The 14,638-nt window shown below is 55.5% G+C and overlaps 1 protein-coding gene across 1 annotated transcript in view; it reads right to left on the bottom strand.

Moving 5' to 3' along the window:
- Window positions 1-14,638, bottom strand: part of KDM2A (lysine demethylase 2A) — a 39,507-nt gene that overhangs the window by 8,322 nt on the left and 16,547 nt on the right. Inside the window, exons 6-13 of the mRNA XM_084288158.1 lie at window positions 14,472-14,518; window positions 13,915-14,093; window positions 13,129-13,235; window positions 12,463-12,556; window positions 11,015-11,168; window positions 8,985-9,100; window positions 7,747-7,873; window positions 6,301-6,716 (exon numbers count right to left, since the gene is read on the bottom strand). Of these exons, the coding sequence (XP_084144284.1) occupies window positions 6,301-6,716; window positions 7,747-7,873; window positions 8,985-9,100; window positions 11,015-11,168; window positions 12,463-12,556; window positions 13,129-13,235; window positions 13,915-14,093; window positions 14,472-14,518 (1,240 nt within the window). The remainder of the gene's footprint in view (window positions 1-6,300; window positions 6,717-7,746; window positions 7,874-8,984; window positions 9,101-11,014; window positions 11,169-12,462; window positions 12,557-13,128; window positions 13,236-13,914; window positions 14,094-14,471; window positions 14,519-14,638) is intronic.

Here is a 14,638-nt window from a genome sequence, read left to right as displayed (position 1 = left end):
CCCACCGAGCCCACCCGCTGCAAAAGGTGCTTTATTTACTCGGTGTCACCATGGCTACGTGAGCGGCAGCCTCCTGCTGGCATCCCTGCACGGGGCTGCGTGTGGCCGGGTGTCCCCGGGAGCTGGCCGCACGCTGGGGCTGGCTCCGGCACCGCGTCCCCCGCCCTGCTCTGGGGGTGGCAGGAAGCTGCGGCCTCCCCCAGCTCCCCAGCACGCTGCCTGCAGACCTTCCGCCTCCCAGCCAGCCGGCCCTGAACACGGGCTGGAAGGAGAGGTCGGAGACCCAGGGTGCGCGCGCACACGTGTGCGCAGGGAACCGCAGTCTCCCCGTGCCTGGGGCCCAGCGGGGGCTCAGGCACGCTCCAAACTGGTGGGGAGGGAAGGGGGGAGGTCACTCATTGGGGGTGCCAGGGTCCTCGGGCTGCAGATGGATGGAAGCCAGGACGGGTGCGGGTCGCCTCAACCCCCCTGGGGGCAGGCAGTAGGGAGGGGACCTTCCGAGCACGCCGTGCCATGCCGCGCACCGCCCCGGCCAGGAGAGCTGGGTGGCAGCCAGCACGCCCGGGGGACGGGGAGGGGAGAGGTGAGTCCAGGAGCCAGCCCGGGACACCGGGGGTGGGTGGGGGGGGACGAGGGGAAGCTGGGGATCCCCGGGTCGCAGAGCCCCGCGTCCCCTCCCCAGCCCGCGAGCCGTGCCAGCTGCCTGACCTTGCGCCTCTGGGGCTGCCGCGACTCCGGGGCGAAGTTTGCCGAGCCCTCTTTGTTTCGGTGCCTGCGCCGCGAGCTTCGGGGCCGCCCCCCCCTCTCCCCCCGGCCCCCGCCGGGGCCCGGCTCAGAGCGTGCGGCCCCGCTCCGGCCCCCGGCTCCTCAGGGACATGGCCGGGAGCGCGGCCGCGCCCCCCGCCCCGAGCCCCCCCGGCTCCTCCCCGGCTCCGGCAGCCGCCCCGCCGGCCGCGTGCTCCTCCCGAGCCCTGGGGCAGCGGCGGCAGCTTCCTGAGCCCGAAACAATGCTGCTGCGTCACCCACATGCGGTTCCCAGCAATGCTTTGCAACGGGAAGATGGCAGGAGAGAGAGAAGGAGCGAGCCGAGAGGGCAGAGCCGTTCTGCTGCAGCGCCGGGAGGGGCCGGCTCGGCGGCGGCGCCGCGCGGATTGGCGCAGGGGCCCCGGCGGCGCGGCCCCCCCCCGCCCGCCGCCACCGCAACCGGAGGAACGGGGCGGCCCCCCCCGGGCTGGGCCGGGCCGAGCCGGAGCCCCGCTCGTGGGCAACCCCCCCCCGGAGCCCTTCTTTTGTCTCCTCCGGGGCGCTTCTGCGCGTCCCGTGCTGGAGGTGCCCCGGGAGAGAGCTCCCCGAAGAGGGGGGCCGTGCCCGCATCCCCCCCACACCCCCCGACGCGCAGCGGCTAAGTTTGGGAGCTGCCGGAGTCCCAAAGGCACCGCCGACCTCGCCGCTAGAGGGGGACGAGCCCCCGCTGGGTGCAGCGAGGTCCCCCCTCGGCAGCCCCAGCCCCAGCAGAGCCCCCCGCTTCGCTCCAGCCCCCCGCGATTAAAATGGAGGAAGCTTTTACATAAAGCGAGCCCCACGAAAGCACCGCTCCCACACCTCGTTGTCACCTGCAAGCACCTCCGGCTCTCATCCATCCCGGCCCCGAACAGCCCAAGGAACAAGTTGTGCATGGACCTAACCCCGCTGCCTGCACTGCCTCCACCTCCGGAGCCGTGCTCCAAGGCAGGGTGCGGGGCCCAGGGCACCACCAAAGTCAAGCACAGGGAATGGCACGCAGAGGTCACCTCTGCTCGGGCAGGACAGCAGGGACTCGGGCCCAGCTAGCTCCATGAGAACTGCCAAACGTGCCCTGAAAGCCATACCCATGCATTTCAAAGCAGCCCATGCATGCTTCATGCTGTGCTTTCATCTCACCTCACCTGCAGGCAGGAGCGGGGCCAGCACTGCCTTCCCACCACAGCTCACCGGCCACCCTGACCCTTCACCATCCAGCCCTGGTGGCAGCAGCCCCTATTCCTTACCGAGTCCTCTCAGCCTCCCAGCACCTGCACGAAGCAGGGACGGGGCAGACACTCCCCATGGAGTGCCCCGAGACCACGCACCCCTCCCAAGGTTGCTCATCAGCACTTTTTACATCTTCTGGGTTTCAGCAAGCTGCCATGTTCACTGCTTCTCTTTGACAAAAGCAGATGGAAAACCAAACTGTCTTGGGAACAGACGTGACCCATGGGAGGAACAGACCTGGCAGAAGAGTGAGATGTCATCTCTGATACTGAAAGACTGTGCAACACTGAGCCAGGTATGTGGGAAGCCAGACCAGAGGCTGTAAGGAGAGATTCTGGAGACAGGATCCTCAGTTTTGTGAGAGAGACTTATTTTTGTAATGCCTGGTGCTCCAGTGCTGCCAGGCAGAACCCAAATGCAGCCAGTTTGTGACTGTTCCTGAGGCCACGGGGCTTGGCAGCACTGCAGCAAGGTAAGAGCTCAGGCAGGGACTCAGCCTGCCCGCAGCCAGCCAGCAGCAAGTCCAGCCACTCCAGAGACAGCTGAGCTGCAGAAGGAGCCTGCTCCCCTGAAATCTAAGTGAGGGAAAGCAGCACACCCCAAGCTAGGTCAGGAGCAACCGACAGAAGCAGCCTGAAGGTGGTAAGACCTCTCACACATCCCCTCTTTGCCAATGATCCAGTGACTCCAGTCCAGGCCATGAACGGAGACATCACCAAACTCAAGGAGATTTTTCAGCAAGGCTCGGTGCTAGAAGGTGATTGTGTGTCAACTTCATTCCCCAAAAGCAGATCTGCTCCTGAGGCAGTGCTAGAAGTCACTGATTTCTGCAGGCCCTCACATTTAAGCCACGGCAGAGCAGAAGGAGCAGAAGGCAGCAACTTGGTGTTACCAGGAGCAGTCCAAGGGATGTGGCAGGCAAAGCTAGGAGGTTATGGTGGAGGTAGAGGTGGCAATGTGCTGCTTTTCTTCCTACTCGCAGTGCCTGATGCAGCCTCGGCTGGGGTGGGTTTCAGTGGATGGACAGTTCCTCTGGCTGGCAGCATACCTTTGTCGCACACAGTGTCAGGTCCCACTATGCTGCAGCTCTGGGCTCAGCTCATGGCAGGATGCAGAAGCACAGTTCTTCACGTGGCCCAGCACACAGGTGTGCGATGACCGTGAGTTCAGGACAAGAGGCGGTGGCAAAAGCCCAGAGCTTGCAGCCTGATGCTCTCAGCAGCCCCATCCTGCTCTTTCGGGTGACAGATTCCAGCTTTGTCCTAGCCTCAGAGCAGCCATGTTCCTTGTGCCACCTCCAGGTACTCCAAGAGCCATGGGAGCTGTCCACAACGCATCTCCCTAACTGGGAGGCAGCTACCCAGCGATGGCAGCAAAGTTGGTAAGTGCCAAAATCACCCTGGTTCTGTGCTCCCCTCCATCAATTCTGCTGGGAATGTAAGGGTACAAGTACCTGCTACCAAACGACGGCCCCAGAGGCAGGCTCAGATGCTGGGGATGCAGGGAGGTGCTGCTGACCGTTTCCAAGTTAAGCCACTCAAACTGGATTAGGCTCTAGCTCTCTACCAGCGCATAAAGAGACACAGCAGAGGAATTCAGAAAAGCTCCAGACCAGAAGAGACCCAGGCCCAGGGTGCAGCATGAGGAATCCCACCTGCACCATGGCAGCGTGGGTGGCACAGGAGGGCAGGAGCACCAGAATGAGACCCACCAGGCATCTCAGCAGGAAGGGCTGAGCTCACACTGCCCAGGTACTGCGTGAGAGCGCTGAGGTTGTCAGAGGAGGGAGTTGTACATGAATCTGCATGAGAAACATGACCCAAACAGCTGATGACTAAGGATTTTTGTGCCATGTGGGCACCCTGTAACAGGTTTGACCTGTGATGCTGTCAGTCCCGAGGGACCAGCCCTTGCACCTCAGCGTGCTTTTGAACCCAGAGGACAGCTGGCATTAGGGAGTGAGGCCTTCAGGTGAGCCTGAGAAGCTCTGCAGTGACTTCCACCCCCAGCTCACCTGCCAGCTGGGCATGGGGCCCGTGGGTCTCAGGGAAGCGTCCCCTGCACAAGTCCCAAACCCAGCTCAGTTCTGACAACCTCGAAGGCTCTGCCTCAGACACACGGCGCAACACACCAGTTCCCCTTGCTGGGTCCAAGGGTGAAACACTCTGCGTGCTCCCAAGGCCACAGCACAGCATGCTTGAAAAACCCACATGAGAACAGAGCTGCAGCTCCCTAACAGCACCCATGCTTGCTGCTGCAGCCAGGCACCAGTGGTGCCTGCAAGGCTCAGGCACCAGGGCCCTGAGCTGCACCCTGCTGCTCCCAGCACAGCATCAGTTTCACCAAATGCCCCTCAAAGTCCGTAGACTGCAAACAGAAACAACAGCACAGACCAGGGCACAGCCATGGCTGTCAGTACAGGCAGCCAGCTGAACAGATCCCCATTAGCAAGGAAGGGAACAGGAAGTAACCATGGTTTGAGGGACTAAAATCACAATCACAGAACAGTTTATGTTGGAAATTGGAAAGGACCTTACAGATCATCTGCTCCAACCCCCCGCCATGGGCAGGGACACCTCTCACTACACCAGGTTGCTCAAAGCCCCATCCAGCCTGGCCTTAGCCACTTCCAGGGATGGGGCCCTCCTCTGGACTCGTTCTAATACATCCATGTCCTTCTTACATTGGGGGCCCAGCAGTACTCATGGTGTGGCCTCACCAGGGCCGAGTACAGAGGGACAATCAGTTCCCTCTCCCTGCTGGCCACACCACTTCTGACACTAGCCCGGACTCTGTTGGCCTCTTGGCCACCTGAGCACACCGCTGGCTCCTGTTCAGCCGCCTGCCGACCAATCCCCCCAGCTCCCTTCCCTCCGGGCAGCTTTCCAGCCACTCTGCTCCCAGCCTGCAGCCTTGCACGGGGTTGTTGTGCCCCACGTGCAGGACGCGGCACTTGGCCTTGTTGAACCTCGTCCAGTTGGCCTCGGCCCATCGCTCCAGCCTGTCCAGGTCCCTCTGCAGAGCCTTCCTGCCCTCAGGCACATCAACACTCCTGCCCACCTTGGTGTCCTCGGCCAGCTTGCTGAGGGTGCACGCGATCCCCTTGTCTGATCATTGGGGAAGGTATTACAGAGAACTGGACCCAGCACTGAGCCACGGCTCTCTGGGCCTGGCCACCCGGCCAGTTTTAAACCTCACAAAGCGTACTCCCGTCCAGGCCTTGAACAGCCAGGTTCTTCAGGAAAATGCTTCAGAAACGGCGTCAAAAGCCTTTCTGAAGTCTATAGACCACATCCACAGCCTTTCCCTCATCTACTGAGCACGTCACCTTGTGGTAGAAGGAGATTGGGTTGGTGAAGCAGGACCTGCCTTTGATAACCCCATGCTGACTGGGCCTGATCACCTGGGTGTCCTGTAAGCGTTATGTGATTCTACTCAAGCTGAGCTGCTCCATGAGTTTCCCCAGCATGAGAGGTCAGACTGACGGGCCTGTAGTTGCCCAGACCCTCCCTCCAGCCCTTCTTGTAGGTGGGTATCACATTTGCTAGTTGCCAGTCAACTGGGGCCACCCTGGATAGCCAGAACTGCTGCTAAGTGACGGAAAGCGGCTTGGCGAGCAATTCCATTAGCTCCCTCAGTACCCTCAGGAGGATCCCATCTGGCCTCATGGACTTGCATACCCAAAATGGATTTCTGAGGTAGAACGAGGCTGAAATTCCCACTTTAGTGCTGAAAGTGCTAAAACATCAAGGAGCTGGACTCTATGATCCTTGTGGGTCCCCTCCAACATGGGATATTCTGGGATTCATGGAGTCAGCACAGGTTGTAGAGCAGGGCAAAGGTTCTCATGGAACCCAAGATCATACCCTGCAAAGCACCCTAAGAAACAAGGCCAAATCCACCTGGGGCAAGGAAAGGGCTCAGTGTCCAGCAGCCTAAGGAGGCCTGAGCCAGACCTGGCAATAAGTCACACTGTAAACAAGCACTAACACCTGTAAGGGACATAGGCAGGGCCCAGAAGACTCTCAGCCATGTTGGCCAAGAGCAGTTGTTGCTCCTGCTAATCCCAACCCAAAATCCAAGCTAGGGCTGTCCCTCAGCATCAGCTGCTGTGACATTAGCCTCAGGTAGTGGAGGAAGAGGTCTGTGAGCCTGAGGACACATCAACCCCTACGCCAGCACCGGGGTAAGTCCAGGGTCACCTTTCCACCTCCGATGCCACCAGGAAGCGGGGACACCCTGGCAGTCCCGAGGAACGGCAGCACTTGTGGCTTCCTCACGCCTACATACCTTGACATCAGCAATGAGGGCGTCCTCATCTTCGATGCCAGTGGGAACACACTTCTTGTGCAGGGGGAGCGACTCGAGTTTGTCCACCAGGCAGCGCAGCCCCTCCAGCTCAAACTGCGTCAGGTGCACCCTCCTGTTCTTGCGTGGGCTGCCGCCGTGGGGGTCCCAGGCCTGGCCGTTTTGGGAGCCCCGGCTGGAGTCGGAGGAGTCCATGGATGGGCTCTTCTTCAGACCTGTCAGGCTGCTCCGACAGCTCCTGCCCAGTTCATCGTAGTCCACATTGGCACCATTGGCTACGGGGCTGGTGAGAACAGACCGCCTTGTGACTGGTCGCCTGGGTTCCTTCCCTGCTGCATCCTCCTCTTCCTCCTCCTCCTCCTCCATGTTCACTGAGTCTGAGGAGCTCAGCTCCATATCTGCCATGAAAGAGTGAGAGAAGAGCACAGTGGCCGGTCACTCAGTCACAGGAGACATTTCGTTTCTAGAGGAATCCCCCCAGTCACTAGAACAACAGACACACACGGGACATGACAGAGAAAGGATGGGGGACACAGCTGCTAGTAAAGGATAGCTAAATCCCTTGCACATTCCCACTGTGTTTTGTCAAAAGCCAGGCACGGGAAGCCTCAGGAAGATGACATTAGAGCTGTATTTGGCTGGATTTGCTTAGGGATCTCCAGCCATCTGGTCCTGGGAGTGACTTGAGACCTCAGACCTGCCTTCATGACGGGAAACAGAGGACGTGGACTTGCTGGATGGCCATGAGGTCTCTGAGCCTGGTTGTGCATAATGAAGAAGCCTCCCCTAACAGTGACAGGAGCTGGGAGCGATTTCTCCACATTGCCAAAGGGCTCTAGCTGTGAGATGTGCCCAGGAGTGGGTATTTACAGCCCTCAGGTGGAGGCAATCCAGCTCTCTCCCACTCTGAAGGGTCTCTGTAACAAATCATTTCCTGAACCACTGCATGGCCCCTGTCTGCGTTGGCTATAAAGCCAAATAATGCTTTTGTGAGAGACCCCCTTTACATAGCTCTCCAGACTCTGCATGCAGGAAGGCCCTGATCAGCAAGAAAGCCTTAAAGCCCTGCAGCCCACAGCAAACCAAGGCTTTGCATGTACCGCCAAGGCCAGGAACTTCTGTGCTGGTTTTGCAGCTGAAAGGAACCTGTTGCAAGGGCAAAGGAGGAAGCAGCCATCTGGCTAGTTTTGACTTCTTGCTCAAAAGAAAAAAAGCAACAAAAAACCACACAACCTTTGCTGAGTCTGCAACGCCCTCTGATTGTTCTGCAGAGCAGACATGGAAAAGAGAGGAAATACCCAAAGAAACCACCTTGTGAAATTGAAGAAGTGATAGTACCTTGCTCTTCCCACATAACCCGCCCTGCCTAACACACTGCTGAGCCAGGCAGGGCCCGCAGGGCTGTGTGAGGAAGGAACAGGGGCTCACCCATGCTGAGCGATTCCTTCTGGAAGTCCTTGGTCAGGTGTGAGCGGCTGGTGATACAGTAGACGTAGCGCTCCAGCACATACCAGCACATCTCGTAATAGAAGGGATAACGAAACTTGTTCGGGACCTGCAAAAGAGGGAAGGGGATCAGTTCAGACCGGCTTCTCCACAGGGCTGCACGGAAACCACTCTGGCTGCCTCGAACCAGACCGATCCCCTCCTGAGGGGCAGGAAATGCACGTACACGTGTAACAGCACCATTCCTGCTTCTGGCAGCAGGATGTAACTCTCCTTGTGGAAGGAGAGCAGAGAGCAGGTACTTCTCACTTGCAAGCCATTAACATTTTGTTTGTCTGTTAGGGTCGCAGCCCTTCACTGTGCTTCCCCCCCAGGCCTCCTTCTCACTAGTACAGGACAACAGCAGGTGCCACAAGAGGTTTCAGTTGAAGGTAAAGGTTCAAGCCCTCTTCCCAAGCCACAGCACAGCATCTGCCAGTACACGTACACAGAAAGGGACGGCCTATTGCAAGAGTTGTCAGCTCTGCTAGACAGTGGGGCCACCAGGGCTGTCCCATCAGTGCTGGCAATTCACATGGAGGCAGATGGCCCTGACCCTGCTACCTGCCTTGCACCTTCCTGGGGCTACACGGCCCCGGGTGGAGCAGGCACACAGTCCATCCTCCTGCGTCTTGGTTCCTTTGAATATTGGCCTGGCATCCAAGTGCTAACCCACAGTTCCTGCCTGCTGCAGCACCTTGAACCTTTTCAAAGAGGCCAAGGGTCTGTCATAGCCCAGGTGCATCCTGAGGCTTCTCTGCAGGTACTGAGGGCTGCAAAACCCATGCCTCCCCAAGGAGCAAAGGAAAGCACCCACTTGTCAGCCGTGTTCTTGGCTCAAGAGCTCAGGAAGCCTTTCACTTCAGTCATTTTTACCACATCAAGCTCTAGGATCAATGCCAAACAGGAGCAGAAGGCAACTGGGTAAGGGAAGAGGCAAGGTCTGCTGGATGCATTCCCATGACCATGCTGCTGCCACCTTCTTCCCTGGCTGCCTTGCCTGGGGAGATTCCCACCACGCTCCCTGCAAGGTTTCCTAGTGTCAGACTGAAGGCAGCAGGAAGGAACAGCTGGAGTTTGAGCAATTTGTCATGGGGGAGACGCAAATGGTCTGCCTGTGCTGTTCCTGGCTGCATCCTCCCTGCCATCCCGGGAGGCCAGGTCCTCTCAGCTCTCCTTACCCGTGTGCGGTCTTCGATGCTGTAGATCCGGAGCTGCATAGGGATGTTGAAGCTGTGCAAGAAGTTGCCTCCAAAAACCAACGTGTCCATGGGAGTGTACACAGCATGGATCCAACCTTGGGGAAAAAGAGTTTGAAGAGTCCTTCTGAGCAATGAGGTGAGGACAAAGTCTCTCAAGCGTGTCCCTACTCATTCAAATCCTTTGCAATCTCTTACGAACTGTGATCTTCAGAGAAGGGCTCTCAAACTGCACAACCTCTTCCATGCTACTCAGCTAAGTCTACTCTGATAGATACAGCCTTAAACTACTCCTACACCTAGGGTAGCTGCTAACACACAGACTAGCTACTGACCCCACACACATCAGCCAGTACAAGTGGCAGTGGGAGGCAAGGACGGGACCACCTAGGTCCCAGCTCTTCAAGGTCTGATGCTGTGTTACCACAATGTGCACTCCTGAAGCATCACTGCTGAGTTACTCAATACTCAGCTCACTTTACCCACTTACGAGCTAAAGACAGATTTGTATTTAGGCACTTAAATACATCTGTGGACCTGGCCTCACATCTTCCCATGGTAGTAAGTGTGTCAGTATCTACCTCCTATCCGTAGATTTTTGTCACCCTGTCGTCTCTGCAAAGTTGCTTCCTTGTTGCATTAGACCTAAGAACACCAGCAGCGAGGAGAAAAGTTTTCCAAAGTTTGTTGAACAATTCAGAGAACAATAAAAAAGTAACTCTTAATTTAAAGGCTAAGCAGTTCAGACAAGCCCAAATTTGGCAGATTCCAGCACGGCTTTCCTTAGAGCAAGGCCACTCAACTCAAAAGAAGTTCACGGTACCATGACTCAAATGAGTAACTCGTGCAATCCCTGGTGTTTACTTTTCCTGGTCCTGCTGTAAGCTACAGGAGCATGCGTGTACAACACAGCTTATTCCTGCGCTGCAGGAAACAGCAGGTTACACCATTCTTTGCCATCAGAGAGCCTTATGGAAGAAGTTTTTATGAAGCAGTTTTATTAGAAGCTTTGAAAGGGGTCCAATAATCCTTCTACTTACAAGGGAATATTCCCTAGTGCAAGCACATTTTACAGACATCCCAGGTCCAAATCACAGGTCCTGAAAGGCTGTGAGCCAGTCCTTGTGAATAACCCGGTTCGGGCTGCCGTTCCACCCACCTCATTGCTTCTGCTTTGCTGCTTTCTAGCACAGCACTGCACTAATTGTGCAAACAAGACATTGTTGATGCCCTCCAATTCATTCTGCTTGCTTAACCAAGTTAGGCTAAAGATTTCCCTTAACTTGCTTTAGCCAACTATGACCACAACGGAGGGATCTCTCAGGGAAGGAGCCAGGATCAGTGTTCTGCTTCTTTCCCTGGACCCCTCAGCTCAGAGCCTTGAAAGCGTTCCCACTCCCAACCTCAAAGTCTCCTTGCTCAAGCCTTCTGCTGTTACCTGCAAGTCTCTCCACATTACAACTTCCCAGCTCCCTATCAGGTTTCAGAATTTTCCAACATCCACTTCTAGCTCTACATTTTCAATTTCTCCTGTCTCCAGTACCCCAGATAGCCATCATCCTTCCTTATGTCCAGAGCAGTCACCTTGTTCCCTAAACACACACACTGGCTCTCTTTCTTGCTTCACAACTTGAAAATAACTCTGCAGAGATTTCACAAGAGAGCCAGGAAGTAGAGGAGCTGTGCTGTTTGGGCCAGCCTCTATCATCAACACGCACTGCTCTGCATGTCAGCGTGATGGGCCCTGAGAAAGCCTCCTTTAGTAATTCATCAAGCATGATGTGAGCCAGATGGAGTTTTCTGGTCACTTGAGTGGAATCCACAGTGCTGTGTCAACCATGGTTCGGGAGCCAACAAATAAGTGGACAGAGCCCCATAACATCTCCCTCTCTGTTACTCATGAAGGAGAAAGCTAAATTCTGCCTGTTCTGATTCTGCTTGTGTCCCAGGAGTTTCAGCCTCTTGCCATAGCCCTGGCAAAAGCCAGGATGCAACTGCCCACCCTACTGTACCTGAGGGGATGACAAATGTGTAGCCCTGCTTGAGCTCGATGCGCTGGCACTCTGACACTCTGTCCCCAAGAAAAATGTCACCCTGCTTCCCTGAGAGAAGCCAGTTTTCATAGAGCTCCAGGTTCTGGGGTGTAGGAGGGATCAGCCAGAATATCTGCAAGCAAAGAAAATACATATAAGTAAGTCACTGCACTGACCATCCCCTACTTCTTCCTCATCTGTCCTGCTCCCTCTCCAGATATCCAAACACCTTCCTCTCCCCCCCCCGCCCAGAGGATGCAAACCTGCAGAAATCCCCCATCAACTGACCTAACGGCTGTCCCATCTGAGAGGACAAGCCACTGAACAAGGGCCTTCCCAACTTGATGCACCAAGCATCACATCTAGACTGAGCCTGGGATGTCCTGTAAGGTGTTATTTACAAAAGACAGTGTTGATAGATGTAAAACCCACAGGAGACACCAGAGTACTGGTGTCTTCTAAAGGATGTATTTACCTGCACCTTTCTGAACGCTACCATGTTATTCAGAGACAACTGAACTAGAGACCTGCATTTGTCTGTCTCCACGCTGTACAGGTGGGCAAGTAGATATCCATCCACCAAATAGGCTCTTCAAAGACTGTTAGCCCATCTTTTGAGGAAAATCACTGAAGCCACAAACTATCAGAATCACTGGGGAGCCTTGCATCTCCTTTGCAAGATGTGGGTGAAAAGCCCAGATTATTTAAGTAGGGCAGAGCCTGTTGCCTTCCCTGAACCTAGACTAAGTCAGTGGAGAAAGATGGGATGAAATAATTGCCCAGGAGTTGTCCTTGTAGTCCGAGTTTCAGTCTAGAAATCTGTCCTCACTGACTGCAGAGGGAGCCCCTCCAGCTGGACAGTTCCTTCTCAGCAGTTAAGAGCGAAAGGGCTCCCTGCCACAGTGGCTGTCCAAGGCCCTTTCTCAGAAATACAAGCTTCTTAAATACACTCCACGCTATTACAGTGGTAATGCCAAAGCCTAGACTAGAACTGTGATAACGGGCACATCCACACAACAGCAATTAGAAGGGATGTTCTCCCAGCAAGGACTTGATGTTGGTTACGTTTCATTCTCTGAACATGATTGTGCTCTCTAGGGCAACTGAAGTGCTAGCAAGTGACTGACTTGTGCTAGCTAGCCAGCCCCTTCGGTGTTACCGCACTGAACTGCTACAGATCTGGTTTCTGACAGTTAAGAGAACAGAACCAACACCCCACCTGTAAGGGGAGCTTAAGGTGCAATTCACCCTGCCTCAGGGCAGGTGGGAGGACTTCCCAGTTCCCCTTCCAGAGGGACTTCCTCCAAGCCAGACACCAGTGAAACACGTAACTGGGTGAGGAACACCCATGCAGAGATGTCCCTGCACAATTCTAACTGGAAGTCACCCATCACGGAGCAAACGCTGCACACAGATGAAGTCTGTACCTTTCCCCCTCGGTGGATATGGTACCACACAGAAGTACCTCCGAAGTCCACGTGGAAATCTGTGTAGCAGCCCTTGACGCTCATCAGACAGTACCTGGGGGAAAGCAAGACAACAATAAGGTGTAAGCGGGAGGTGACCCATTGTATTCAAAGTGAATGGACTGCCTAAACCCAGGCCAATAGCTCAGTGCAGTGCCAGCAACTAATCACTGCAGTGTTAAGTACTTCAGGTGCAGGGAGGTGATGGATTGCAGGAGAGCTCACTTGACATTTCTATCAAATCCCCTCAAGAAGATCTAGTCCAGACAAGAGGAGAGCTTCCGTACCCATATACCGAGCAGCTCTAGAAACCCCCAAGCCACAGGTCTGGCCTACAGGCCGGACGGGCAACACCTGGCAGCTCCAACAGCTCCAGATGCATCAAGGTGGTGAGCACCAACAATTTCCCCACAGTGCAGAAAGCTCCTGGAGGTGACATGATTGCCCTTCTGCACAACATTTGGCAAGGGCTTAAATAACTAATTGCAGATGTCACCCACTGAAATAAACAGGGGGAACATTTCTCCTGCTTCCCCTTGGAACAAACTGCTTCTCCCTTGGGCTGTTTTCTTGCACGAGATCCTGAGATGTGCCAGTGGCAGCAGGCAGGAAAAGCAAGTCACTTACTTTTGCACCTTCGGATACTGCATCTCCAGGATAGCGTTCGTGGACTCCGTTTGACTCTCCTTCAGGTGCCTGGGCCACATGTTATCAACCCAGTCAATCAAATCCACCTGTGGCAGAAAGGTGGGAGACATGAGTAGGGTTAAAAAAAGGGGTCACAGTACCCCTGCAATGGACATGCCTAAACCATTGCACTGCTGTGCACAGATTGCCAGAAAACCCGCTTCAGAGCAGGCCCCCGACAAACTACAGGACCAACGAAGGGAAGGAGGGCCTGGTGCTACCTGAATGGCCATGATACTCCCATTTTAGCTCCCGCACACCCCAGCAACCTTTCCTGTTCCACTGCTGCAATGCTGTACATAGAGCATTTGGGACCAGCTGTTCTCACTCTGGTGAGCCTCTGAATTCACACAGGCAGCGAACACTGCAGCAAGATCCCAAGCATGGTACCAGGATGCTGCACTTCTACTAGGGGTCAGCCAGGAAACGCTATGCACTGGTCTTATACAAAACACATGCTGGGCAGCATCTGCCAAGGTGGGCTTCAACTCGCTAAGTTTCAGGAGACAGAGCCCACAGAGATCAGCTGCAGCTGCTGGATCCTAGTCAAACACAGAACCAGCTCCATCAGCTTCCAGAGTGTGGCAGCGGCATCCCTGGCTGAGTCCATAGATGCTAAGAGCAGCTCCTCTCCTGCTGCACTCAAGCATCAGGCAGCGCCTTGACTGCAGAGAACCACAAGCACAAGGGAAGGGACATCCCTGCAGGAGGAAGAGCCATACTGACCGTAGCAGGTCTCTGCACCAGGTTCTCCAGTTTGGTGTGGCTGAACTCCAGGCTAATGACGTTGTAAAGTTTCTCCCGCTCGGCCTCAGGTGTTTCGTAGTAGCGTGCCCACTGCGCCATAGACATCTCGATGTCCCTCTGCGTGTTCACATCCATGACATCCACCATCCGTCGGCTCCCTGCCAGAACAGACAGATGTCACTGGAACCAGCTCTGTGCACAACAGGCCACCCAGAAGAGACGCTCTAGGAGACACGGGTCCTTCCTCAGAGAACCCACCCACACACATGTGACATCTTGGCCTCTCCCATAACTTCATCTTCTTCCATTCCTACATTGAAACAGAAACTGCTTCAGGTCAAACTAGGTTCCTCAAGCAGGTAAGAGCTGTGATCCACTGGCAAAGGACAGCTCATGTTCAACCAGCTACATGCTGGAGGAGCCACAAAACCTGACTTCTAGCTTTGATACACCCGCTGACTCCCAACTTCTCCCTGTCTGCCCAGGGCGCAACTCAGGCACACTGTGGTGGTCCCCGAACAACAGCAGGCACTTACCGACGCACAGCCGCACATCATTCACACTGAAGTCCGGATCTGGCATCCTGCAGGACAAACACCTTGCTAAAAAAATCATGAAGTGCTTCTGGCTGCAGACCATTCCCAGCTGTAACCCCACATTGGCGCGCTGCCTCTTGGGTGTAGGTGAAGACATGGGTAAGGAT

This window comes from Netta rufina (genome assembly GCF_964035555.1).
Source record: "Netta rufina genome assembly, chromosome: 5".
In the NCBI taxonomy this organism is placed as follows: Eukaryota; Metazoa; Chordata; class Aves; order Anseriformes; family Anatidae; genus Netta; species Netta rufina.
The sequence above is the reverse complement of the archived record's forward strand: the minus strand, read 5'-3'. Positions and strand labels throughout refer to the sequence as shown.